At 52.8% G+C, this 27,600-nt stretch overlaps 1 protein-coding gene across 2 annotated transcripts in view; it reads left to right on the top strand.

Moving 5' to 3' along the window:
* DCTN1 (dynactin subunit 1) overlaps window positions 1-12,484 on the top strand; it is a 29,922-nt gene extending 17,438 nt beyond the window's left edge. Inside the window, exons 5-28 of one of the 2 annotated variants that reach the window (XM_079791790.1) lie at window positions 2,642-2,836; window positions 3,181-3,378; window positions 3,530-3,734; window positions 3,811-3,889; window positions 3,985-4,144; window positions 4,267-4,371; window positions 4,541-4,732; window positions 4,821-4,937; window positions 5,118-5,270; window positions 5,845-6,005; window positions 6,110-6,278; window positions 6,533-6,601; window positions 6,834-6,896; window positions 7,004-7,153; window positions 7,312-7,473; window positions 7,558-7,689; window positions 7,887-8,012; window positions 8,247-8,389; window positions 8,607-8,740; window positions 10,357-10,490; window positions 10,605-10,797; window positions 11,007-11,086; window positions 11,569-11,658; window positions 12,054-12,484. In XM_079791790.1, coding sequence (XP_079647916.1) covers window positions 2,642-2,836; window positions 3,181-3,378; window positions 3,530-3,734; window positions 3,811-3,889; window positions 3,985-4,144; window positions 4,267-4,371; window positions 4,541-4,732; window positions 4,821-4,937; window positions 5,118-5,270; window positions 5,845-6,005; window positions 6,110-6,278; window positions 6,533-6,601; window positions 6,834-6,896; window positions 7,004-7,153; window positions 7,312-7,473; window positions 7,558-7,689; window positions 7,887-8,012; window positions 8,247-8,389; window positions 8,607-8,740; window positions 10,357-10,490; window positions 10,605-10,797; window positions 11,007-11,086; window positions 11,569-11,658; window positions 12,054-12,191 — 3,348 coding nt within the window. In that variant the 3' untranslated portion in view covers window positions 12,192-12,484. Of the gene's footprint in view, window positions 1-2,641; window positions 2,837-3,180; window positions 3,379-3,529; window positions 3,735-3,810; window positions 3,890-3,984; window positions 4,145-4,266; window positions 4,372-4,540; window positions 4,733-4,820; window positions 4,938-5,117; window positions 5,271-5,844; window positions 6,006-6,109; window positions 6,279-6,532; window positions 6,602-6,833; window positions 6,897-7,003; window positions 7,154-7,311; window positions 7,474-7,557; window positions 7,690-7,886; window positions 8,013-8,246; window positions 8,390-8,606; window positions 8,774-10,356; window positions 10,491-10,604; window positions 10,798-11,006; window positions 11,087-11,568; window positions 11,659-12,053 lie in introns of both variants that reach the window. The other variant, XM_079791789.1, reaches the window with a different exon arrangement.
* The last annotated feature ends 15,116 nt before the right edge of the window (window positions 12,485-27,600 follow it).

The raw sequence follows: 27,600 nt of genomic DNA, 5'->3' as shown, positions 1-27,600 counted from the left end.
GCAGGCTGCTGGGTGGGGGTGGGGATTTCATCTGTCTACCTGGTTGGGGAGGAGGGTAGAGATGACGGTGGGGGCAGGGAGAGGTGTGTGTCACTCCCATGGCCTGTGCCCTGAGCATTCTGCTCCCTGCCCCGCCTGCTTGTGGCTCTGAGTCTGTGTTCTAGGCCTTGTACCCAGTGGCCTTCAGGCTTGGGGTTCAGGCAGTTTCTGCTGCAAAGCAGCTCTGGGAGCTTCCTGTGAGAATCTGGGGAAGCAGGTTCAGATGTCTCCCTGCCTCCAGCAGACATGCCTCCCCTGACCTTTGCTAGAATGATTCTTGGTTGTACTCCTAGCACCCTTGCCCCCACCAGGGCTTGTGTCAGTGGGCTTTCCCAGGATGGGATGAAGACCCTAGAATAGTTTTTTACCTACAACCTGCCGTGGAGGCTTAGCTCAGGGTAGGACGGGTGGGGGTTGGTTTCCTTGGGCTCAGTGTCTCCTACAAACGGGGCCCAGGCCAAATCTTGTCTTTGCTGGAACCAGGAGATACTGGGTAGCAAGAATGCTGTTTGGGGTTGAAGTTCATCATCTATTTACTACTTTGCAGTAACCTGAGGGATTGTAGATTTGGTTTCAGCAGTAGTTTATGTATGCTGCTGTCCACCCCCACCTTCTTCCTTGCAGCAGGGTGGGGTTACTTTGCTGAGCTCTGGGCTTCTGGCTAATGCAGCATTCACGGCCCTGACACCTGAGCCCTTGCCCTAGGGATGGAGACTGCTATAGGATCCGTTCCTGGGCAGGGGGTGGAGTGGGGGTAGGGACGACAGCAGTGTTGTTCTGCCTTGGCGGCCTGATCTCCCTCAGTTGGGTTAGTATCCCTCACCTCTGGCCTCCTGTCGTCAGTCTTGTCACATGTTATTTCTGGGGGATCCTCTGTGGAGTCTAGCACTTGAAAGAAGGGGGCTGACCTGGGAAAGTCCTTGGGAGTGGTGGGTGGGCAGGGCCTCTGGCTCCGGGCTATTCTGCCAGAAGTTGTTTTCAGAAGGCCTGGTCTCTGGAGACCTTTTCCACCAGCTGCTGCCTTTGGTCCCCTGAGGCTCAGTCAAGGAGAATGGGGTTCTGGGATTTCCAGGGTGTTTGAAGTGGTGAGGTCTGCAAGGGTTGGGCATAAGTGGGAGAAGGAACCAATGGGAGGCTAGAGTTCTGAGTTCCTGGAGTAGGAACAAGATGATTCACTGGAGGGAGAGGGGGTTGGGCTGGGGTGAAGGTGGGGTGGCTAATCGTAGCCCCATTGCTGTTACTTCTTCTGCTCTCATTGCTGCCTCTTTTCCTGTCTGTCTTTGTGCCACTGTCCTTTCTTTCCTGACTACTTCTCCTCTGGCTCCTGTTGCCTGTCCAGACCACAACTCGGCGGCCCAAGGTGAGAAAACACAGGCCACTGTGCAAGCCATTGCAGAGTGTACACACACACTTCAGGCATGTGCATGTATGTGGGCATGTGTATGACCAAGCAGAAGTTTGTCACAGTGCATCTTGGGTTCTCTTTTCATGGGAGTGAGGGGACTGAAGGTAGTGACAGGTCACTCCTGGGAAAAAGACTCTGGCTTTTGGGAGGATGTCTGAGCCAGTTGTTTGAATGCAAAAGAGAAATGAGAGTGGTTGTGGATAAGGCAGGCTTTCTTGAAGAAGGGTGTTTTGACTAGTTTGGATGGGGGCAGGGATTGAAAGACAGGTGAAGAAGAACCTGGCTTTACAAATGTCAGGGGACAAGGAGGTAGGCGTGTTTGTCAGTACATGTGGTTTCTGAGTGTCAGCCCATCAGGAGAGCTTCCGAGCTCAGCACTCCATGGAGAGCACTGGGCAGGCCTGTCTGCTCCAGGATCAGGGGCCTCAGGGCAGCTTCTCCGCCCAGCCCTCCACAGGCCTGGGGTGGGGGTGGGGGTGGTGCCTTATTAGAGCCTCTTCGTCTTGGAGGAGGGAGATGACAGAAGGGTTCGCTGTGCTGGCCTTGTTTCAAGGGGGTGTCTGTGATACAACCTTCACCTTGGCCCTTTTACATGCAGGGTCCCCTGAAATAGACCAAGGGAGGGAGAGTCAGCTTGATTCCCAAAGAGCAGGGAGGGCCTAGCCGGGGCATAGAGCCCGGTACCCCACATTTAGCCCAGTCTTCTCGGGAACTTGAAAGAGAACAAACTGCAGTCTATTCTTTCTCTGGAAATGACATTGAGGCCCTTTTTATCTCTGGGGGAGGAGGGCGTAGGCCCCGAGCATGATAGGATTGGGAGGACTAAACTGCTAGAATGATGACAAATGGGTCACAGAAGGGAGTCCCTGGGAGTAAGGGATCCTGCTCTGAGGGGACAGTGCCAGGGCTGGGAGGAATGTGGGGCCAGTGCCAAGGGAGGAGCCTTATAATCTTATGTCTTCCTCCATCCCTTCTCTCCCCCTCTTCCCCTCCCTCTCTCCCCCCTGTCCTTTGTCACTATCTCTGACTGTGCCATTCTTTCTTTCCTTCACTGTTTCTCTGTTCTCTTTGTGCTTTGATACTCTCTGCCTTTTTCCTTTTCTGTCTCCTTCCCTCGCCATATTCTCATATTCTGTCTTTTTCTCTTTCACATCTCTGTCCCCTACTCTTTCTCATCTGCCCCTACCCTCGGAATAGCCCACCCGTCCAGCTAGTAGTACTGGGGTGGCCGGAGCTAGTAGCTCCCTGGGCCCCTCTGGCTCGGCATCAGCAGGTGAGCTGAGTAGCAGTGAGCCCAGCACCCCGGCTCAGACTCCGCTGGCAGCACCCGTCATCCCCACGCCAGCCCTCACCTCTCCTGGAGCAGCTCCCCCACTTCCTTCTCCCTCCAAGGTAAGGATTGGGGTGAAGATGAACCAAGACACAAAGAGGCCTGTGATCCTGGCAGGTCTTGGACATTTCCCAGGGTTGGGGGAGATCCAGAACTTGGATTAGAAGGGTTGGGATGTGGCATTTGGGTACCCTGCCATTGACTAAGCTACACTTTCTCTCTGCCCTTCTTCATCCTTTCCCCATATGTTTGGTCTCTTCTCAGATATTTATATGCCACTTGCTTTTGAATCTGGGGCTGGAATGATGTTTGCACACATTCCTATCCTTTCTCCTCCAGCTTAGACGAATAAGCTCTAGTGGGGAGGAGGGGGACACTATGCGCAGAACAAGGGGTCTCTTTGCAGGAGGAGGAGGGGCTGAAGGCCCAGGTACGGGACCTGGAGGAGAAGCTGGAGACCCTGCGGCTGAAACGGGCAGAAGACAAGGCAAAGCTGAAAGAGCTGGAGAAGCACAAGATCCAGCTGGAGCAGGTGCAGGAATGGAAGAGCAAAATGCAGGAGCAGCAGGCAGACCTGCAGCGGCGTCTCAAAGAGGCGAGGAAGGTGCGACTCGGGAGGAAGAGGGTGGCTGGGAGGCCTGGGGCCGGAAACAGTGTACTGGAAACTCAGCGGGAGCTGGAGCCTGGAACATTCTGTGAGGTAGGGCACATGAGGCATTTCTGTACCTGTGCCTCCACCAACCTCTACCCCCCAGGAAGCCAAGGAGGCGCTGGAAGCAAAGGAACGCTACATGGAGGAGATGGCCGACACTGCCGACGCCATCGAGATGGCCACTCTGGACAAGGAGATGGCCGAAGAGCGGGCCGAGTCCCTGCAGCAGGAGGTGGAGGCGCTGAAGGAGCGTGTGGATGAGCTCACCACTGACTTGGAGATTCTCAAGGCTGAGATTGAAGAGAAGGGTAAGGGGCCCGAAGCTGCGGGGGCACAGATGGTGGGGTTGGAATCACGTCTGAAGGTGTTCATGGTTTTCCTCAGGCTCAGATGGGGCTGCATCCAGTTATCAGCTCAAGCAGCTCGAGGAGCAGAACGCCCGCCTGAAGGATGCCCTGGTGAGGTAGGGTCCCCTCACCGCTGTGCAGATGTGTTAGAGCGCCCATTGCCCAGTGACTCTGACACGCACTCCCTCTTCTTTCTCCCCGATTCCCACAGGATGCGGGATCTTTCTTCCTCAGAGAAGCAGGAGCATGTGAAACTCCAGAAGCTCATGGAAAAGAAGAACCAAGAGCTGGAAGTTGTGAGGCAACAGCGGGAGCGTCTGCAGGAGGAGCTGAGCCAGGCAGAGAGCACCATCGATGAACTCAAGGAGCAGGTGTGGGGAGCCCAGCCTCTCGCCCAGAGTCCCCTTATAGGTCCCTCCAGACTCCTGTAGGTGCCTCCTCTCTCTAGGCACCTTTCAGCAGCCCGTCTCCCCATTCCTTCCCTGGAACACAGGTGGATGCTGCTCTGGGTGCTGAGGAGATGGTGGAGATGCTGACAGACCGGAACCTGAATCTGGAAGAGAAAGTGCGGGAATTGAGAGAGACCGTGGGGGACTTGGTAAGAGGAGAGCAGAGCCTGACTTCTCACCTGGATGAAGGGACTAGCTAAGAGAGGGACTGACACATGACCCCTGACCTTTGAGCAGGGTGTAAGGTGAATGGACCCACCCTGGCCTGCTACCCTGACCCTGCCTTTCCTTTGCCCCAACTCCCTCGTGGTCTCCCAGGAAGCAATAAATGAGATGAATGATGAGCTGCAGGAGAATGCACGTGAGACGGAACTGGAGCTGCGGGAGCAGCTGGACATGGCGGGCGCCCGGGTACGGGAGGCCCAGAAGCGTGTGGAGGCGGCCCAGGAGACAGTTGCAGACTACCAGCAAACCATAAAGAAATACCGCCAGCTGACCGCCCACCTGCAGGTGCCTGTTCACCCCTGCTCTCCACCCAGGATCACCCCAGGCCTCCCTCATGACCCAGCTGTGCCTCACTGTCCATCTCTGCTCCCAGGATGTGAATCGGGAACTGACAAACCAGCAGGAAGCATCTGTGGAGCGGCAGCAGCAGCCACCCCCGGAGACTTTTGACTTCAAAATCAAGTTTGCTGAGACGAAGGCCCATGCCAAGGTCAGGAAAGCGAGTGGCCGGAGAGGGGAGAGTGCTGGGAGCTCAGCTTGAGCGTGGTGTGGACTGACCTGGTGTGGGGTTCCTGGGGGAGAGGAAGCAGGGGACCTGGTGGAACAAGGCAACGTGGGTCTGGGACTCTCTCAGCCTGGCTGAGAGCCTGCCTTTCTGTCCACCTCACAGGCAATTGAGATGGAACTGAGGCAGATGGAGGTGGCCCAGGCCAACAGGCACACATCCCTGCTGACAGCCTTCATGCCCGACAGCTTCCTTCGGCCAGGTGGGGACCATGACTGCGTCCTGGTGCTGCTGCTCATGCCTCGTCTCATTTGCAAGGTACGGCCATACGTTCAGCAGGAACCTGTTGAACTTGCTGTGAGGAAGCCGAGTGAAGCCAGCAGTCAGCGCCCCTACTCACATAGTGTATGATGTAGTGGAGGGATGTAGTCAGCAGAGTTGCAGATGGGGCGTGTTATGAAGGGGAGGTAGCTTCTTAGAGAGTGCACAGTTGGGGAGCTGATTTAGATGGAGGGATGTCACTGAGGAATACCATTTGAGCTAAGACCCAGAAGATGACTAGGAGTTCATGGGGCTGGGGGGTGGGGGTGGGGTGTAACTGTCAGGGAGCATGCTGGTGGAAGGGTAGCAGGGCAGCAGCTTGAAGCTTGCAGGAAAGAGCTTGGTCCCACTGGTTCCCTGTCCCTTCATCCCCACATCTCAAATCTTCACAGCTCAGTAATCACCACATCATTGCCCTTTCCCCATGGGAGACTTCCTGCCCAGCTAAGAGCTGTTTCTGTTTTATCTCCTTCTCCCACCCTTGCCATAGTTGCTCATCTGTGTTCTGTATTCCTGAGTCTGTTCTCCATCCTCTGCTCTGAGCCCAGGTCCCTGGCACTTCTTCCCACAGGCAGAGCTGATCCGGAAGCAGGCCCAGGAGAAGTTTGAACTAAGTGAGAACTGTTCAGAACGGCCCGGGCTTCGAGGAGCTGTGGGGGAGCAGCTCAGCTTTGCCGCTGGGCTGGTGTACTCGCTGAGTCTGCTGCAAGCTACACTCCATCGCTATGAGCAGTGAGTGACCCCTGACCCCCATTCAAGGCCACAGGTTCCAGATTGGCTGGAACTGGGATTGCCTGGCAGACCCTGGCCTCACAGGGCCCTTCTTTCGTCTCTAGTGCTCTCTCTCAGTGCACCGTGGATGTGTATAAGAAGGTGGGCAGCCTCTATCCTGAGATGAGTGCCCATGAGCGCTCCCTGGACTTCCTCATTGAGCTGCTGCACAAGGACCAGCTGGATGAGACTGTCAATGTCGAGCCTCTCACCAAGGCCATCAAGTACTACCAGGTTTGGTGCGAGGATTCCAGCTTGGTGCAGCAGGGAGGGAAGGTTTCTCATTCTGGGCTGCGGCCAGTGTAGCCCAGGTCGTGTGCTTAAGGCTCAGCTCACTGTAGCTGAACTTGCCTCAGGTTGCAGCTCTTGGGGGTTTCAGGTCCTCTGGTACCTCTGGAGCCCTGTGATGACTGGGGCTCCAACTATTTGGGAACAATTCTCCATCCTTCCAAGACCTGAAGGCTGTCTGTTTCTTTGTCATCTCTCAGCATCTGTACAGCATCCACCTTGCCGAACAGCCTGAGGACAGTACCATGCAGCTGGCTGACCACATCAAGGTGAAGTGTCTGGGCTGGTGGTTAAGCCCCCTGTACAGATCAGAAATGGAGGCCTTCAGGTCAAGAGGTCTGGCCCTCAGGGTTCACCTAAGACTGGAACAGGGTCCCTAAGGCCAGATCAGGGAAGCCAGAGAACCTGCTTATGTATGGGGGTCAGCGGAGAGTGGGGACTTCTTAGAGATGAAGAGGGTTCCTACTGGGTGCTGACAGGCACGTGCTTCTGTCTCCACAGTTCACCCAGAGTGCCCTGGACTGCATGGGCGTGGAGGTGGGACGGCTGCGTGCCTTCTTGCAGGTAAAAGCACAGCTGCATCTGTTTGAGCTCCTCTGCCTTCTTATTCCCCTCCTCACCGTCAGCTGATGCTGACTTTGTTCCCCATCCACTCCCTGTGCCCTGAGCAGGGCGGGCAGGAGGCTTCAGACATTGCCCTCCTGCTCCGGGACCTGGAAACATCGTGCAGTGACATCCGCCAGTTTTGCAAGAAGATCCGAAGGCGAATGCCAGGGACAGATGCTCCTGGGATCCCAGCGGCTCTGGCCTTTGGACCACAGGTTTAGGGCAGCGAGGGGGAAGGGAAGGAAGCTGAGTAGAACCAGGAGGGGCTCAGTATGTCAACATCGGGATCTGGATGGGGCAAGAATGGTTTTGAGGTAGCTGGGAGCTGTGGTACTGGACCCAGGGCGGCTCCTGACTCTGGCCTGTTGCACAGGTGTCCGACACACTCCTTGACTGCAGGAAACACTTGACGTGGGTGGTGGCTGTGCTGCAGGAGGTGGCAGCTGCTGCTGCCCAGCTCATTGCCCCTCTGGCGGAGAATGAGGGACTGCCTGTGGCTGCCCTGGAGGAGCTGGCTTTCAAAGCAAGCGAGCAGGTGGGCCTGGATGGCTGGGCGGAAGGTGGTAGAGGAGTCAGGTGGCCGGTGTGAGGTTTTCACTGCTGCCCTGGGCTCCCACAGATCTATGGCAGCCCCTCCAGCAGCCCCTATGAGTGTCTGCGCCAGTCATGCAACATCCTCATCAGCACCATGAACAAGCTGGCCACAGCCATGCAGGAGGGAGAGTACGATGCCGAACGGCCCCCCAGCAAGGTTGGGTGGGAGCTCCTCGGAGGGACTCTGGGGCCTGGAGGGGCAGGGCTTGCAGAGCTGCTGCTAGTTGTGGGAGGCTGGGAGGTGGAGGAAGGAATCTGGAGAGCACCATCCTGCTTAGAAGGCAAGATGGGTCTCTCTGAAGCACGTTGGTGATGTCCTCTCCCTCCCTTCCTCGCTCCCACCTTGGCCCTCAGCCTCCCCCTGTCGAGCTGCGGGCTGCAGCCCTTCGTGCAGAGATCACGGATGCCGAAGGCCTGGGCTTGAAGCTTGAAGACCGAGAGACAGTTATCAAGGAGTTGAAGAAGTCACTCAAGATCAAGGTGAGGGTAGGGTAGGCTCAGGATCTGGGGGCCAGGGAGTATTGGGCACAGGGCAGCAGTGAGTGTTGGGGATCAGGGTGAGATGAGTGATGGGTTGGGTTGAGGGCAGAAGAGGTGCCTGTAATCAGTGGGAGCTCCAGTGGGCTCTTAAGGAGCTTTCTATCCGTGGCCTATCCTGGGTCCCGGAGGGGTTGTGGAGGATGTAAAGCTACTAGAAGCTCTGCCCTGGCCCAGGGGGAGGAGCTGAGCGAGGCCAACGTGCGGCTGAGCCTCCTAGAGAAGAAGCTGGACAGTGCGGCCAAGGACGCCGACGAGCGCATCGAGAAGGTGCAGACGCGGCTGGAGGAGACCCAGGCCCTGCTGCGGAAGAAGGAGAAGTGAGCACTTCCCTGGCCCTGCTTGCTTCAGCCCTCCCTCCCGCAGCTCTCTGCCTCCTCGCTGTCCCTCTCACAGGGAGGCTCCCCAGGCGAACAGACACCACTTTCCTTGCCCACTGCCATTAAATCACCCCCAGCAGAGTCCTCACCAGCCGGGTGACCTGCCAGGGACCTTCCCCACGAAGGAACACTGCCCCAGCCCGATTCTCTTCCTCAGAGACTTCGAGGAGACGATGGATGCACTCCAGGCCGACATTGACCAGCTCGAGGCGGAGAAGGCAGAGCTGAAGCAGCGGCTGAACAGCCAGTCCAAGCGCACGATCGAGGGGCTCCGGGGGCCCCCTCCTTCGGGTATTGCTACCCTGGTCTCTGGCATTGCTGGTGGTGAGTGCAGGGGGACAGGCAGCACTGGCCACAGGAGATTGAAGGGCTTCCCTCCGGTTTGTGGCCTCAGTTTTACTTTTGTGCCTTCTTACCCGGGATGTGCAGCCAGGAACGTGTTTGCCCAGTTTCACTCTGGCAGCTTTCACCAAGATTTTACTCCTCCCGAAGATACGTGCAGAGTCCCTCTGACCAAGGTGGGGCATTACCAAGTTGTCAGTGCAGCTCAGAGTTACGGTGACATCGGACTCTAGTAGCCGTCCCTCCTGGGTCTGCCTTTCTGACCGAGCCCCGTATCCTTGAGGGGCACCAGCCTGCAGGAGGCTGGTGATGCTGTGGATCCAGCAGGGCCTGATGCCTGCTCTTGATTGCTCTTCGGTTTGGGCTCATTTCCCCAGAGTTCAGGTGGCTTCACCCTCTGGTGTGGCTGTCCCTTCATGGCTGACTTCTCTCAGTTTCACTGGGGCTTGTGTTCGGACCTTGGTCTGGTCTCATAGTGTGGCCAGGGCTCCTTACCTTGAGTTTGTCTGGTTTGTCCCCAGTTTCCTGACCAAGGAGGTGGCCACCTCCATCTTAGTTCTCACCTGCCCTAGAGTTTGCTTATTGCTCTCTCTTCAGTTTCTCACTTAGCCATCTCACCTCTGGAAGACACACTCTAGAATTGAGCCCTCAGGGCTCAGTACTCCCTGCTCTACCCCCCTGCCCGCCCACCCCCCACACCTGTCTTGTCAGCTGCTCTCACCTAGGTCTTGTCATCAAAGCCCCTTGCCATTGGCGCCTCTTGATCTTGAGAGGTGACCAAGTAACTCCTTGACTGTAGACTTCGGTGGTGCAGATGGCTCCAGTTCCTTGGGGAGGGGGAGGAGTCTCCAGAATTACCACATTGTATTGTTTAGCATGGGCTCTGTAAGCAAATACTGGTTCTGAATTTATGAACCTTTCCACCAAAAAAGGGTATCTTTTGCCTCAGAGCAGTGGGGAGCTGAGGAGCACAGAAATGCATCTGCATCCTCGACGTAAGCTTTGCTGCTGGGAGAAGGAGGGGCACCGACATGTCAGGTCTCAGGAGTGTCCCCTCTGCCCTTCCTGGAGGTGGAGTCGGAGGCAGGGAGGCAGGAGCAGCCTTATGCCCCAGGTGCTTCCTCCAGCGCACAGCCCACTGCACTCTGGCTCACCGGTCACACCCTGCCTCAGGCCTCACTCCCCTTTCCTGTCTTTCTTTCCACACACTTGCTCTTCCCTCAGAGGTGGGGGGCAGAGATAGTCTTGTCAGAAGCTATGGTGATCAGGAAAAGGCTTTTCCTGCAGGTGTGTCCCCCTAACCCTCAAATCACCTAATTCCTCTCTCCTCTTCTCCTGCTGCCATGGGCTCTCCTGAGCACAGAAGAACCACAGCGAGGTAGAGACCCGCCCTGGCTGGGGGTTGCCAGGGCTGGTGGGAATTGGGGCCTGGGGAGCAGGGTGACTTCTCCCTTGGGAGCAACCAGGACTGGATTGGGAGGAGCTAAGGAAAGGGATGAGCAGGGATGGAGCCCACCTTCAACGCTCTCCACCTGAGACGGATGGCATTTGTTGTGGCACTACAGGAGGCTCGCCTGGGCAGGCACCTGGGTCTATGCCAGGCCCGGGGCTGGTGAAGGACTCGCCGCTGCTGCTTCAGCAGATCTCTGCCATGAGGCTGCACATCTCCCAGCTTCAGCATGAGAACAGCATCCTCAAGGTGAGGGGGTCACGGGGAGGACCGGGGTGGAGGTGGCGCATACCTGTCCCATCGATGATGGATGGCAGGGCCTTCTGTCACTCCTTACCACCACCCCTCTTCCCCCCCCCACAGGGCGCCCAGATGAAGGCCTCCTTAGCAGCCCTGCCCCCTCTGCATGTGGCAAAGCTCTCCTTCCCACCCCGGGAGGGCTCTGGCAGTGAGTTAGCCCCTGGAGCGCTGTATCGTAAGACCAACCAGCTGCTGGAGACATTGAATCAGCTGAGCACGCACACCCACGTAGTAGACATCACTCGCACCAACCCTGGTATGGACCCGCCAACCCCCGGGACGAGGAACACACCCGCCCTTGCCCCAGGGATGTAGCCCCTGCCCAGGCAGTTCCCACACTGCTCTTTGGTCTCAGTGTTCAGTTTACGTGGTTCATCACTGTTACGTGCCTGCTCCTTAAGAGGGTCCAGTACCTGCACTGCTGGCCTGGGCCATGGTGGTCCTCACCAGCCTTTTCTCCCACAGCTGCCAAGAGCCCGTCGGCCCAGCTCCTGGAGCAAGTGGCTCAGCTCAAGTCCCTAAGCGACACCATCGAGAAGCTCAAGGTCAGCTCTGGCCCAGTCCTTCCTCCCCCTACAGAGTTTGCTCTAGAGCATTCCCTGGTGGAGCCTTTGCTCGTTCATTTCCATAGGCATTCCCAGAGTCCCCTGGGCCCAGTCCTGTGCTGCATGGCACGTGGCAGGGGAGGTGGAAGGGAAGGCAGGGTTCCTGCCTTGGATGCTCACTGTCTCGGTGCAAATAGAAGGCAGATTCTCATCAGCAGAGTGGGCTGAGCAGGGTCATCGTTAGAGGGTGGGTTCAGGTGCAGCCCTGTCGGCTGAGATCTTCGCAAGTAGAAGGGTTGGGCCTTAAGGGTAAGTATCTATAACATCAGGATGTTGGGGTGGGAATGGGGCGGAGGTGAGAGCAGAAGGGATAGAAAGGCCTGGGGCCCTGTCCGTGGCATTAGTGTCCCTGTGAAATGGGAGATACTGGGCTAGCCTGTGGGGGCTTCCTAAATGAACCCTTGTTCCCCCTCTGCCGTCAGGATGAGGTCCTCAAGGAGACTGTGTCGCAGCGCCCTGGAGCCACAGTCCCCACGGCCTTTGCCACCTTCCCTTCCTCAGCCTTCCTCAGGGTAAGAGGGAGCATGGGGATGGGGAGGGGCAGTACGGAGGCTCAGGTGGGTCCTTCCCTCTCCCCCAGAATTTGAAGAGGCCTCTGGGGTCTCAGGTCCAACAGCTGCACATCTGAGTTATCTGGCCAGGTTTCCACCTGGGAGTTCTTGCACTGCTTCCAGCAAGTGCACTGTTTTAGTAGTTTAACAGCTCCTCTGCCTTTTGACACTGGAAGGAGCTCTAAACTCCCTTGTCAGACTGTGTGTCCCAGATGTTATTTGGAAAATGTAATCACCGTAGCCCAGGAGCCCCCAAACCTGTCTCCCAGGGACTACCTTGGTCTCCAGGCTCAGGGCCCGTGACACACAGCTCAGGGACCCTGACGAGGGGGGGGTCTCTCCTCACCTACTCCCAGGCCAAGGAGGAGCAGCAGGACGACACTGTCTACCTGGGCAAAGTGACCTTCTCGTGTGCGGCTGGCCTCGGACAGCGACACCGGCTGGTGCTGACCCAGGAGCAGCTGCACCAGCTGCACGGCCGCCTCATCTTTTAAGTGCTCCTCCCCCGCTGGCCCCTGCCGCCCGATGCACGGCCGCCTCAGCCGGCCCCAGGTAGAAGCGTGTGTGTAAAGCTGTTCTGGCCCCAATTCAGCTTCACTCCACCTGCCAGTGCCCTGTCCTCCCCGTGACCTGGGTTTCCTGATTTCCAGCCCCTGGCCTCTGCCAGGTGCTCCCTCCGGAGGGGCAGCAGGGCATGTGGGGGATAGGCTGAGACCCCACCACCAAAGGTTGCGTGAGGTCCCCCGATTGAGGACTTCACCCCTTGATTAAAGCAACTTCTGCTTCAGTGCTTTCTGTGTGGTGTTGGCAGTGGGTCCTGGGCCATTTGGCTCAGCAAGATGGAGGAGAAGGGATGCTGTGCCATGTTTGGGGCCCCTCTGTAGTGACCAGTGGAACGCTGTGTCCCTCAGAGTCACGTGCAGTGTCTTCCTGTGAGCAGGGAGAAAGGGCTAGACCCAGGCTCGGCACCTCCTCATTTGTGGGGCTAGGAGGGCGCGGGGTCAGCCTGCTTCCTGGGCCCTCCACTGCTCTTCAGGCCGGTGTTGGAGCTGGGCTGACGATGGGGTCACACCCCAGCCAGCGTTCTGAGGCACTGGCCGCGTCTGCGCATGACGAGGGGGGGGTCTCTCCTCACCTACTCCCAGGGGCTCCTCTGAGGGAACATTGACCAAGTGAGGGAAGACCAAAGTAGCAGACGGGTAAGGAAGAAGTTGCAAAGTCCCTCTACAAATTAGTGTCTGGGGCGTTTCTTTAACGAGTTTACACATTTCTGGGCCCTGACCCAGACCTGCTGAAATCACTTAGATTTAAGGTCCTTAGGCCAGGACCCCAGCATTTTAGAGCTTAGCACCAGTTTAGTCTAGTTCTCTTATTCTTCCCCCAAGGCCTCCGATCCAGTTTGAGGAAGAGCCCCTTAGCACCTAGGAGCATCTTCAGCTAGGCCAGGCCCTCCGCTGTGTGCTTCCTCCTGGGCAGGAGGGAAGCCGACAGGACGAGGAGGCTCCGAGTTGGAGCCCAGTGCCCATGGCGCTCGGCACATGTCCAGTCGAGCACTGTCTGGGGAGGGCAGACACCCTCTGCTGTCTGATACCTGTGCTGTACCTTAGCTGTTTTCACCCGGAGTTCCAAGAAAAAACGATCTGGTGACTTTCCTCAGTACTCTCAAGGGTGCTTCGTAGCTAATACCATTCTAGATGCACAGGATAGAATCCGTTCCACACGAGGGACACCGTGGGGCGTTAGGGCTTAATTCTCACAGAACTGATTGAGAAGGGTTGCTGTGTCTCCATACCAGAGTCTTCACCTCACCTCTCCTAACCTGGCTTCTGGAAGGCAAGGACACGGCAGCCACTGTCCTTCCTTTGGGATTGGATTGTGTTCCCGTCCTCTTTACCCAAGCTGCTGGCCTGCCTTCTGTTGGTGGTTAAGGTACTGAGGGTCAAGACTGGGCAACTCCCGGTGGCAGGTTGAGAAGAGGACAGGGCTTGTCCCTTCCTTTTGCCTCGGGCTCACTGCTGCTCTCCCGAATGCCAGACGCACTCACCCGGTTGCCTCAACATCAGCATATCTAAGCCAGAAATCATCTTCCATGTCCTGGATGCGATGAGTCACAAACCTGGATTTCTGATGCCTTTTTCGCTCTCTGTAGCTAATTTAGTTACTCAGTCCTGTTCAGTGTTTCCTTCATTACTATCTCTCAAATCTCACTTTTTTCCAACCCTCCACTGCTAACTTTGTGTACATTTTCTTGCTCTGGGTACTTCAGCAGTCTGTCAACTGGTCACTTTACCTCCCTTGACTCTCAACCAGTTCTCATTGGTGCCAGAGGCACTTTTCAAAGTGCAGACTGGGCCATGCCACTCCCTGCTTTAAATCCTCAAATGGTTCTTCCAACCAGAATTGAAAATGGAAATTCACTAGAATGGCACGTGAGGCCATCCCTGACTTGGGTCTCGTCCAGCCTCTCCTGGGGCTGCTTCTCCACGTTGCTCTGTGGTCTGGCTGTAGGAAACCCCTGCAGTTTCTGCTCCCCTGTGCTCTCTCGGGCCGCCGCCTCCTGCCCACAATGCCCACCAGCTCCTTCCCTGCCCATCCCACTGACTCCTCAGCCGACCTGTTCATCTATTAAGACAGCTGGGGCATTGCCACCTCAGGAAATCTCCAATCCCTGTGGCCTGTTAGGTGCTCATCTGAGGTCAGCAAAGACTATGCACGTTTTCCCCAGGTGTGCTTGGATTTAGTTGCTTTGTGACCTTGGCCAGGTTTCTGATCTCTGGTCTGCTTTCTCAACTGCAGGATGGGGGTAACGATACCTTACAAGGCTGTGGTGAAGGCCAAATGTGACAACGCAGGCAAGCCTCGAGCCCTGTGCACCAGGCGCGGCGGGCTTTCTTGTTCAGTACGTGCTCCCACGATACGGTTATATACCAGTAAGCTCCTTTCTCTGTAAGTTAGTCATCTGTCTCCCACTTACACAGACTGGGAGCTCCGTTAGGGTGTCCTCCATCTCTGCATCCAAAACACAGGAGGACACATTTTGGACAGGAGTTTGAGGTGCCTGTGAGAATGTCCAAGTGGAGATGTCTTTTGGGTCTGAAGTCAGTAGAGAAGTCCGGATTAGGGATAAAGTTTGGGGAATGAGTTGAGGATGTGTTAGTGGTGGTTGCCAGCATGGTTTGGGTAAGGCACAGTCTTAATTCAGGTTACTTAGAAAACCGAACTTGAGCCAAAGCTGAAGTGCTAGTGGTTTATCGGTAGATGCCATCCCAGAGCAGCGAGAGGGTAGCTAGGCAGGGAAGGAGAAGAAAACATGAGGTTTGTTTTAGCGAGGTGGCCACTGCTTCACAGTGATGTTTCTGGATAGACCACACAAAAACATCGTGCCTGCTGGGCCGTTAGGTTGGGGTTGATGGAGGGATGGAGAGCAAGTTACCCGCTCTCTCCTGGCTCCTGTCCTTTGTTGCTCCCAGTCTGCCTGTGGCACGTCCAATCCCCGTCTCTTGCTGGGATTGTGTTAATTGGCTACTGGGAAGGCCAGACCCCATGACCCACAGCAGGGCATGTTGTCCAAGTCATTAATTGGTGAGGGGAGCAGAACGGCACTGGCCTACAGGCCTTGGTCAAGGCAGAGCACGCTGCCGGAGGGTTGGGAGTCAGGGGAGGCCACCTGAGGAGAGTGTGCAGGGCCGTGTGTGTGTGTGTGTGTGTGTGTGTGTGTGTGTGCATGTATGTGCACATGCAGAGCCCTGTGCAGCCTGAGCATTAAAGAGCCCACACCCACTAGAGCAGAGGCCCTCAGAGGAAGTGTTGCAGGGCCAGGAAGGAGAGGTCATCGGCAGCCTCTGCAGCTAAGAGATCAAGTGAGCCGAGTTTTGGGAAGGGGCATCTGAGGACCTGGTGAGCAGCTAGAGCGGACGTGGTGGACACAGGAGCAGAACCTGGGTCGTGGTGGAGACAGAACAGCACACGCGCGTTACTATGTCCAACGTTCAGCCAGGGAGGTCAGGCGAGCAGGGCATGGCAGACGGCCGATGCCAGCATCACTGCCCATGGATGATAAGGGGGCTGTTGATGGGGCCCGAGAGATTTCGGGAAACGTGATGGTGGGGCAAGAGGCCTGTGTACTGAGGATGGAACACTCATGGTAACAGCCTCCTTCATCCACCCAAACCCAGAGCTGCCAGTTGTGACAAGTAGCTGGCAGGGGCAGGGGCAGGGTATGAGCTGTCTCAATTTTGTCCCCTCGGAATCCCTCTTTTTTGGGGTTCTTAGGCCAATTTCTGGGGCCAGCATCCTCTTCCCCAACACTGAGGAAGGCAGTTGTGAAATAAGATAGGGCTCTTCCACTTACAAGCTGTGAACTGGGCAAGTTAACCTCCAGACCTGTTTCTGTATCTAATGAATAGCACCTTCCTCAGGTGGGCTCCTTCCTCAGGTAACTTCAGGGGAGGATTAAATGAGGTAGTAAGCTTGACACAGGTACAATAAAAAGGATACCCGGGCGAGGCTGATACGGAACAAATGAGAAGGAAATGAAATACACGCAGCCTCGTTCCCAGCATATACACGACACAGCCAGCTTTTGGGTCCCAAAAGATAGGCAGTCATTGGTACCCCAGTGTTTGGCTGGTTTCCAGGGGTGGTTACCATCCTATGTTCTACCATCCAGGCTCTGTTTCCTCCTACTGTTAACAGGCCAGGTGTGAGGGAGAGTCAAGAGGTTTGTGGCACTTCCCCTGCCCCCCAGCCAACTTGAATTCCCCTGCTTGGTTGCCACGGTGGGGAGCGGGAGTCTGCCAGCTAATCCTAGGAACTGTGCGAGGCCCAGGCCAATTCCGTCCGGCCCAGCCTGGGAGTAAAGTGAATCGAAGCTTTACAGCACAGAAGACTTGACCCCTGCTCAGTATGCCTGGGGCACCCAGGGAACACGGGGTTGAGAACGAGCAGCCCCTCCTGCCTCCTGTGGGTCATGCTCTATAGTGCCCTCTCCTCTGTGTATGTTGAGAAGCATGTTCATGCACCCAGCCTCCCTCCATCCCTACCGCTTGCCAGCTGAAACAGGCAGCGCTGCTCCCAGGGACAGACAGCAGGACGCCGGGGTGCTCGGGAGGGGGCCTGGTGTTGGCCTCCATTCCTCTCCAGAGCTGGGGAGTTTGAGGTGAGACCTGGAGTCAGAATAAATATGTCTATCACCCTGAGTGTTGTTACTTTTTATTATGGGAAAGTTGAACATATAAATGAAGGAAGCAGAGTGTTATGAATCTCCCTGTGCTCATGTCATTTCATTTCAGATCTTTTTTTTAATCTATACCCCCTTTCAATCATCTCCCCCCTCCCCGTTATTTTGAAGCAAATCTCAGACATCTTATCATCTTATTCTGAAGTATTTTAGTACTAAAAGATAACACCCTTAGAAAAAGAAAACTACCTAAAAAATAATTCGTCACATAACCAGTGTCCAGATTTCCCTGATTGCCTCATAAATGTTTTGTTTTACAGTATGTGTATTTGGGTAAAGTTCAAGAGAAAGACAATAGTAAGATATGTACACATATAATACCTCAATAAAAAAAAAATCAAAAAAAAAAAAAAAAAGAAAGACAATATACTGCAAATAGTTGTCTCTTGAGTCCCATATTCTAGATGACTATTATTACCAATCCAACATATGCTTTAGATGTATACATCTTAACTTCATTTTCAATGGGTCAGCACTTCGAATATATTCTATATTATCCTGAGAATACAAACAACACAACATGGAGAAGACGGAGAACAGTGTCCCAGGACTTGGTCACTGGTGAGAATAGATATTTTCCTTAGTGTTTTCTATTAAAGATGCCCTGCCATGGCACGGCAAGAATAGAGCTGCTGGAGGGGGAGTACAATAAAAAATAAAATGGACCCAAAGTTAGGAAGAGACAAAAGATGGAAGTCAAGGACAGAATATAGGGTGTCCCCAAAACAAGGTATACACACACTTTGAATAATTATAAAAGCAATGTTTATTAAAATACTTTTCATTTTCAGAATTGAACTATCAGCCGTTAAAGTATGTATACATTTTGGAGGGGACACCCTGTATTTTGAAACTACAAGGATTCCATTCGTTCAAAGTGTAAGCATCTGTCTTAGCTTGGGTGCTATAACAAAATACTGTAAACCATGTGGCTTATCAACAACAAAATTTTAGTTCTCACGGTTCTGGAGGCTGGAAGTCTGATATCAGGGTGTCAACACGGTCTGGTTCTGGAGAGGGTGCTTTTTTGATTACAGGCAGCTGACTTCTCACATCCTCACAAAGCAGAAAGTACACTAGCTCTCTGGCCTCTTATGAGGGCACTAATTGCATTCATGGGGTCCCCACACTCAGGACTTAATTACCTGCCACGGGTCCCATCTTCAAGTACCGTCACCTTGGGGATTAGATTTCAACAAAGCCCCCAAATAGGTGCTATAGAAAGAAGTTCTACCCTTTGTTTCTGCCTCAAGTTGCCCATTATTGAACCAACTAGATGGTGCCATCCAGCTGAGAAGGATTGTATATGAAAAGGCTGGGCAGTGGGGAAGGAAAGTGATGGAGAATACTTTGCTTTTGAGATGCTCTTCTAGGTGATGGATATCAAAGCCTTCACTTTGGGAAACCTGTCAAGTAGCTGAAACTGTAACTCCAACTCATCCAAAGATGTTGCACTTTCCTTTTTTTCTTAAAATACATTTTTATTGATTTCAGAGAGGAAGAGAGAGAGAGACAGAAACTTCAATAATGAGAGAGAATCATTGATTGGCTGCCTCCTGCACACCACCTACCGGGGATCAAGCCCACAACCCATGCATGTGCCCTGACTGGGAATCAAACCTGATTCATAGGTTGATGCTAAACCACTGAGCCACACTGGCCTGGCAAGATGTTGCACTTTTTTAGCCAACAGAAAATGGTGGAGGAGCCACTGACACGTGGGAGGAGGATGGAGCTATACTCAGCACTGGATATGGTGAAGAAGAGTATAGAACCCTGGCCAGGAAAGACGACTTTCTCCATTCCTATCCCTGTCAAAATTCTGGACTTAAAACGCTGCGTGGGGGCGGGGGAAGGGGGGTTCCAACCTCTCAAAGATTTGTGCCCCAAGCGTCATTTTTTTCCTATTTAATTTTTCATATTTAATTCCTGGTATTAATAGGTTAAGGAAGTAAAATTTTCCCAAGTGCTGATTTGTAGGTAATGTTTATAAGCACACACAAAATATTCAGTTTCACAAATAGTAACATTCATTGATTCCTTTAAATACAATAGCAATCCTGATTTTAAGCTAAGTGCAACAATAATTGAATACAATATAGCTAAATACATACAATTTGTATATCCTGTACTACAGGAAGTCGGCGGAGTGGTTTTCCATAGCCATATTTGGTTTCAGGTCCTTTGGACATCTCAGATACCTGTTTTACTCGAAATGATTCTGCAAAAGGATATTAAAGTCAAAGGCATTGTCCTGACGTATGAAGGGAATGCCAATGAAAGCACTATGCCCAGTGTCAATCCGGGAACCAGATTACAAAGTAGAAGCTAGAATCTGTCACTGTCTCCTCAGCAGTGCTAGGACATTCTTCTACTGGTGCCTGAGCAAAGAGCTCACGTGATATTTTATACTCAAGTTGACTTGGCCATGACCAGTCTAAGCAGATTGGGCCAAATTCCAGCCTGTATCTGCTGCCGGAGGCCACGGCAGAATCTGGTAAATGTGGGCATCCAGCTCCACGTGCAAAACTAAGCTGTACTCTACCATCTTGGCATGCTCTCTGTGCCTATTAAGTCCTTAATCTCTGGTGTTCCTTTCTTGCTCTTTTTTTTCTTATAATTTATTTGTCGAACTATCTGTTTCTCAGAGTCTGAATTTTGTTTTAGTGCATCCTCATGGTGTTCATAGGTTCCTCAGCCTCTTGCATTTCCTCTACGCTGTTAGATTTAGAGCAGTGATTCTCAAAGTGTAGTCCCCTGACCAAACAGCATTAGCATCCCCTGGGAACTTGCGGGAGGGGCTAATTCCTACCTATCCAGTGGGGCTGGCCGTCAAAGTCACCATCTGGGTGAGGTCTGGCATTCCATTGTTGCAGTCAGCCATTGCAGTAGAAAGTTCAAAACCACTGGGGTGGCTGCAGGTGAAATACTGGGTGAGGTAGCGGTTGGTCTCTCGGTGGGTTGGCCTACAGGTGGTATTTCTAGGTTTTTATTTCCTAACAATGAAAAAAACCTTTTTGGAAAATGTCAGAACAATTGGAATGATGGGCCTATGTTTAAATAGTTAACTTGGCTGATTTAATGTGCTTTGAAAACTATATGATGACTAATGGTCCAATGTTCCTTGCCTTTCTCAGGGAAGTGAAGCGACTTTCTCTCAATGCGTAGGCCGTCAGATCATGACACTTCCCATAGGACAAGGGAGCTCAGGTATGGCAGACCCTCCTCTGGAGCTCTAGGTCGCCTGCATACTTGGCAGCCAAGGCCACCACCTGGTTTAGAAAGACCCTTGGCTGGGCCCTTCAGCGGCACTAACGGCTTGTCCAGTTTTCATAAAAAGTGAAAGCCAGGCCTGTTTTGCAAGAAGCGACACTTCTGTCTTTAGTGGGAAAGGTCGGCCCAGGGCTGGTTATCCTGGCAGGCAACCAGGACCTCAAACAATTGAGCAAGGACCGAAGGTGGGACTGAACCTTGTGTACTCAAGGAGTAAACACAACTTGCTTACCAAGTTGTGAAATCAAACTTTGTTCTCCAAAGCCCCAGGGAGCAAAATCCAAGATACATTACTTAAAACCCGTCTTGATACTCCTTTGTAGAAAATGAAGAGGCAAAGGGTCGCCGCAGGGAAATTGGGATGAGTTGGTCACGTAGTCTCGCATCTTTGGTTCCATGGATCAATGAGAGAAACGAGGGTGTGGGGTGACTGATATTTCAGCCACGGCCTCCAAAACACAGCTTTCCCCAGGGCTGGGGTACGTGGCCCTAGGCCCCAGGGCGTGGCTTCTTCACCGAGGGAGAACTTGGCCTTACCTAGGAAGGAAGTGAGGACTTTAAACCAGAAGATAAATTTCCTACCTGAAAGGAAAAGTAAACCACAAGATATGGGCCTGAAGACGCTCAGAATCCACAGAAGGGCCTGAGGAAGAAGGAGGCAGAGTTCATATTCCGAACCCCTGCTCTTTCTCCGATGTCTAGGAGCCCACAGACAAGTATTATTCTCTGAGCCTCATATCTGCAAGGTTGGGGATGAAATTGTCTTTTCACAGGATAGTTGAGAGAGTTAAATGAGGGAAGGCGTGTGTAGTACCACACCCAGCACCTGGCACCTGGATTTGCCTCACTGCTGGAGACTTCCCAGAATGCTCCTCTTCACCTCCCCCACCTACTTCCTGCTCCTTGTCTCTTCCTTCTTGCCTCTCCAAACGTCCTATTGCCCACTTCTTCCTCCTCATCAGATCTTTCCTACTTACTGAAGAGGAATTAATAAAAATGAGGCCAAAATCAGCATAAAACTTAGAAAAACCACCTGTAATGTTTTTCTTTCAGGGTTTGATTTGTTCAAATAACTTCTTTATTGTCCTTGTCTGTATCATTCTCTGAAGAATCAGGATTTGGGGTTGGAAGAGCTAGAGTGGAGGTGGGATTTGGAAGGTTCAGGCCCATGGAGAAAGGAGGCAAACAGTCTGACATTTTTCTTGAGAGTTGTCTATTTTAGAGGAGCCCAATCTATCCAGGGAATTGCCTTCGCTGGCTCCATGGTGATTGGACAAGCGAATGGGGCCCGTAATAAACCTCCCTAGGACATGCTGATTAGATAAACCAATGAGAATCATGGAAGACACTGACATTAGATTAAAAAGCATAAGACCAATGTTACTTTTACGGTGTCTATGAATAGACAAAGACCTTTTGGTTCTAAAATGGTTGGTGAGGCAAGAGAGGAGGGGCTATGTTAGTTGCAGAGGTAGGAAAAAGGAGAGGTGGGTGGATTCCAACCAAAAGGCCTACCCGAAGGAATTGGATTCAGGGCCCAGGAGCCGCGGGCCACTGCACTGGGTGAGTAGAGTGGATTTTAATTATTGAGTTAACAGATTTGTAGGGGCTGGTTCGGGATGTGAATGAATGAACCAAATAGTATGGAGAGTATTCCCCAGCCCACTGAGGGTCAGGTCAGAATTTGATCGCTTTTTTGCCAAAGGCCTGTGCGCGACTTAGGGAGCAAAGATAAGGGACAATCCGTCTAAATGAATCTATAGCTATTCCTCCATAGTAGAGGACAAGTAGGACAGTGGCCAGGCTGTCCTGTAGCAGTGTTGCTTTCTATGCTCCTCTGTCCCCACCTTCAGCGAGGGGAGCATGTCCACGCCTGGGCAATGTCAGACCTGCAGTGGGGGGCTGAGATCTATGCCTGGTTATATTCTCCGCACGGAGGTCGGATTCCCTCTCTCCAATCCAGGCTTTTCACAGTGGTTGGTCCTGTGCCTACTTCACCCTTCTTCCAATTCAATCAGGTTATTTAGGGCATCATCCTGGAAGCTCCTAAGAGCCCAGGAAGCATGGACTTGTGTAAAAACCCCACTTCAGCTAAGCTGGCGTCCTTTCACTGCTTCTTGGGCTCTTTAGGGAATGAGAGGAAAGGGATGCCTGAGAAGCCCCAGTCTACATCTGTCTCCCGGGATGTAACAGGCTGTGCAGTTCTTGTGTGTCGGGAACCTGGAGATCGGTTAGCTTTCCAAGAAAAGGGTCATCCAGCCCTTCATGGAATTCTGGCTTAGGAATACAGAGCCCTCTGTCCCCAAGGCAGGGGAACTGAGCCTTGAGCTCATGATCTGGGGGATGTTCGCAGGAGTACCCTGATGGCCCACCAGCTATGCTTTTTCTCCCGCTCATCCCCAGCTAAGGAGAGCCCTGTGCCCCCATCTTCTGCAGGCGCGCTAAGTGTCTGTGGCTTGACTGAGTGCCTGCTCACTCTCCTTGCAGTCAAGTGCCTCTTCCCAGAGAGGCCGTAATGGAGCACTTAGACCTAGCAATGGGGGCACTCAAACACCTTCTTTTTCCCTTCCCTGCTCCTTGACCAGGGGTGGTGGCCATGGCAACAAAGGAGATACATCAGCATGAGTGATGTTGGCACAGGAAACGGGTGAGACAGTATGTTCTCCAATGTTACCATTACCCAAACCAGAATCAACTGGCCCTGGGTTTCCTCGGCTCAAATGTAGAAAAGTTTGCCTTTTGAGCTCCTTGAGATCTGTGTCCCTATCGGAAGAACGGGGCTCTGTGTTTCTGCTAATGTATTATCTCAGAAGTACATCCTTGGGATGGTTGTGTATAACCTTGAGGACAGGAGCCCTTCAAGATTCCTTTACTCAAGCCTTAGCTGGTTTGGCTCAGTGGGTAGAGCGTCAGCCTGTGGACCAAAGGGTCCCCGGTTCAATTCTGGTCAAGGGCACGTATGTCATCTGTAAATGAGAGCTTACACTCGCCAAGCACTATTCTAATGTTTTATGTATATTAGCCCATTTTATCCTGACCATAAACCTATGAGATACATAGTAAAAGCTCAATAAATTCTAAGCTGATATTTTAATCATGATTTTTGGTCATTTGCATCCCAAATGTCATTGGAATTGCATTTTAAAATGTATAAAAATTTTCTGACTATTTAACATATTTGCCCTATTCAGTTTTCCCATCCAGCAATATGATACCTTATTTTATGTTTCTTAGCAAAATTTTATCATATATCCTCATATAAGACACTAGGGGCCCAGCGCATGAATTCGTGCACCTTGAAAGGAACTGTGGGCTGCGAGGCTGCGGTGGGCACAGGGGCGGGTCTCAGCCCATCCTCCGTGCCCCCGCCCCCCCGTCCCCTGTCTACTAGCAGCCCCACTCCCACCACCACCACCGCTCCCACCACTGCTGCTCCCACCACCACCGCTCCCACCACCGCCCCCACCACCACCGCTCCCACCCGCTGATGGTGCCAGCAGTGGGGGCAAGATGGGCCGGCACCATCAGCGTGTGGGAGCTGCGGCTGCTGCCCCGATCACCCCTCAGGAGCAGGGGGAAGCAGAGAAGCCCTCAAGGGCCATTGGGGCTGGCAGCCGCCACTTGCACCCACTGATGGCACTGAGCGATCGGGATTGGTGCTGGGTGCCAGCAGCAAGTGCAATTGGCAGATCCGGCACCGGCTGCAGGTGTGAGCAGGGCAGCGCCAGTAGCAGGTGTGAATGCAGGACAGGACCGCAGCGCGCGGGAACAAAAAATTTTCAGTAACCACCAGAGGCTCACCTCAATGACAGAGACTGGCACCCTGCCTTGGTCTGACACCCCCGCTCACCTGCTCCACCATCCCGCCGTGGCCGACGCCCACCATGTTCTGTGTTCTGCTGCCTGCTGCTGAAACCTGCCATGTTCCATGCATGCCCCCTGGTGGTCAGCGCACATCATAGCGACCACTTGTTAGGTTGTTCTGCCGTTCGGGCTCTTTGCATATTAGGGTTTTATATACATAGATGTGCATTTCTTTTTTTTTTCCAATTTTTTTTATTAAGGTATTATATGTGTACATATCTTACCATTGCCCCCCCCCCACTCCCATACATGCCCTCACCCCCCAGAGTTTTGCGTCCATTGGTTATGCTTATATGCATGCATACAAGTCCTTTGATTGATCTCTTATCTTCCCCACCTCTCCCTAACCTTCGATGTGCATTTCTAGATAAGTTTATTTATATATGTTTTAGGAGTTTTGTCACTATTGAAAAGAAAATATTTTCCACATTGTCTTTTTTTTTAATTAAAAAAAGTTTTTCAATTATAATTGACCTACAATATTATATTAGTTTCAGGTATACAATATAGTGATTAGATATTTATATAACTTACAAAGTGATCGCCCCAATAAGTCTAGTACCCACCTGACGCCATACATAGTTATTACAATATTATTGACTTATTCCCTACCTATCCCCATGACTATTTTTATAGCTTTTCCCCCTATTAAATCTTTTAATCAGTGTTGGTGTTTCCAGGTTCTCATAAATGAATCACCCCTCCCCCCACAGAGGGCCCACAGTCCTCTCATTCTAGGTTGACAATGTGAAGATCACATACCCTGTGGTAGAAAATGAGGCACAGGTGGCCAGAGAACTGTCCCATGGCCTGGGAAGTATAGCCTGGGGTAGGGGAGGAGTGGGCTAGCGCTGGGCCTCTCCCAGGGCCTGTCTGAGGGATGAGTTCCCAGGTACCTGCAGTTCCTCTGTGACCTCAGTTATTCCCAACACGTCTGCCAAACGATGGCTCCAGTGGCAGCCTTGTCAAGGGCCAAACTTGCGGCCTTGGGAGGCCGGCCCACTTAGGTACAGGGTCTGCCATCCAGTAGTAAAGCCTCATTCTTCTCTGGGAAATACAGCGTCTGTAGAGTCCCTAACAGTCCGCCTTTGCCAGCATTCCACCCCAGGCCTCCAGAGGGCAGCAGAGAGCAGGCACAGAGGAAGGAAAGGCGCCTGGTTCTGGACCTGCAGGGGGATCTTGGTTCCCTGAGAAGTAACAATGACTGCTCCACTCCTGCAAACTGCCAGGAATACCTCTCCCACCTCCTCACAATAGACGAGCCGGGAGCCTCCTGGGAGTGTCATAATTATAATAATATTGCTAGTTAACACTAATTATTTCCTGTAGGCCAGACATTAACCTAAGATGATCTTACCTAATAATAGACAAACATGTAAATTGACTGTACCTCTGCTACGCCCATAGCCAATCAGAGTGAGTGTGCAAATTAACCCAACAAAGATGGCGGTTAATTTGCATATGTACCTGGGTCCTGGGAACATCCTCGGCACCCAGGTCACTCCCATCTGGCCATCGGAGTGGGGGGGGGGGGCTGCCCAAGCCTAAAGCCTCGGGCCAAGGCTTTAGGCTTGGGCAAGGGCCCAGCCGGAGATCGGAGGGGCAGGGGCTGAGCCTGCGATTGGAGGGAAAGGGAAAAAAAATCAATGGAAACATATCCTCAGGTGAGGAAAAATAAATAAATAAATAAATAAATAAATAAATAAATAAATAAATGTCGTATCCTATGTGTCCTATGAAAGACACATCTTGAAAATGCTTAAAGAAAGTTGTCATTTTTTCATGGTGAAGGGACTGGAGTCTGTGCTGATGAAAACACCTTGGTGGCTGCGGTGACTGGCAGTGGCTGCAGCAGCGGGGTGATGGGACTGGCGCCTTCCCCTGATCAGCCCGGTCGCCTCCCAACGGGAGGCACAAACCAACGGGGAGCGGGCCTAAGCTGTCAGTAGGACATCCCCTGAAGGCTCCCAGTATGTGAGAAGGGGCAGGCTGGGCTGAGGGACCCCTCCCCCTGTGCATGAATTCCGTGCACCGGGCCCCTAGTATATATATAGTTCTCATAACAACTCAAGGTAGAAACTCAGTGGTAGAAATTTAAGCGAGAGAGAGAACTTATCCAAGATCCCACAGTTAATAGAGCCAGTATTTGTGTTTAGTTCTGCCCCGAAGGATATTTTTCTATTGATTTTTAGGGAGAGTGGAAGAGAGAGGAAAAGACAGAGAGAAACATTGATTAGCCCCAACCAGGACCAGGGGAGGAGCCTGCAACCAAGTACGTGCCCTTGACCGGAATCGAACCTGGGACCCTTTGGTCCGCAGGCCCACGCTCTATCCACTAAGCAAAACCAGCTAGGGCTAGAGCCAGTATTTGAACACAACCATTTATGAGCCTCTATCCAGGTACCAGGAATACATCAGTGAACAGGACAAAGTCCCTGCAATATTAGAGGAACAGACAATAAATGAGTAAACAAATAAATACATAATATGGTTTTGAGTAGAAATGCCATCTAGACAAAAGCAGAGTTAAGCCCTAGAGAGGGGCATTTTGAAGGTTGGTCAGGGAGGGCCTGTTTGCGTAGATGGCATTTGATCAGAGAGCTGAATACATGCCCAAGCAAGGTTGGGGAGACAGTATGTGCAAAGGTCCTGAGGTGGGAATGAGCTTGAGGTGTTAGAGGAGCAGCAGGATGTGCAGTTTGGCTGGTGCAGAGTGAGCCGAGGTCTGAGCTGTTGCTGGCTGGCCACAGGCCACAGCAGTGATCAGGGAGGGGGTAGATGAAATGGGGCAGGGAGAGGACCCGTCCACTGTGTAATCTGAGCCTGGCCTCTTTGACCTTCTCAGCTTCCTTATAATATATCTAATCTTTTTTTTTTTTTTTGCCCTCCTGTGCGGTCTTGACACCATCACAGTATGTTCCCTCCTCAACCCTGGATACAGTTCAAAAGCCGCTAAAGTCGACAAGAATCTGGGACAGCCAGTCTTGTACCACCCGCCAAAGCTTGGCGCAAACAATCCGAGAGCCAAAAATCACACATACTGAAGTGAGTCTTGCCCAGCTCACGGGGACTTTCTTGTGGGTAAATTCTAGATAAGCCTGCTGGGGCCCTCCGTGAACTCATATGCCCACCGACACCCGGGCCTGAACCTCGCAGGCCTCCCCCGGGTAGGAAGCCCGTTCTCTCTTCATGGAACTTTGCCCCCCACCACATGCCAGGGCCCCAGGTCAATCCTGCCTAAACCCTGCCATGTGTTAAACCCAGCTGGGGTTCCGATGGCATTGGGCCAGGAGATGGAAGGGAACCTGTCGCTGTGAGCAGCCACCCCTGTCTGCCAGGTCTCTAAGGGAAATGGAGGCACAGAGGTCAAAAGCTGCAGATTACCAAGGGGCTCCTTGCCCCTCCTCCCTCCTTATAGAGCCCCTGGTTGAGGTGACCCAGGTGGAGTGCTCTTCTGGCCTGGGTTACAGGGAACCTAGAGCCTAGAACTAGAGCGGGATGGGCGGTCTAATCCAGGATGTCTCCGC

The sequence above is a fragment of the Cnephaeus nilssonii genome (genome assembly GCF_951640355.1).
Source record: "Cnephaeus nilssonii genome assembly, chromosome: 15".
In the NCBI taxonomy this organism is placed as follows: Eukaryota; Metazoa; Chordata; class Mammalia; order Chiroptera; family Vespertilionidae; genus Cnephaeus; species Cnephaeus nilssonii.
Note: the sequence above shows the minus strand (reverse complement) of the source record. Positions and strands in the feature narration are given on the sequence as shown.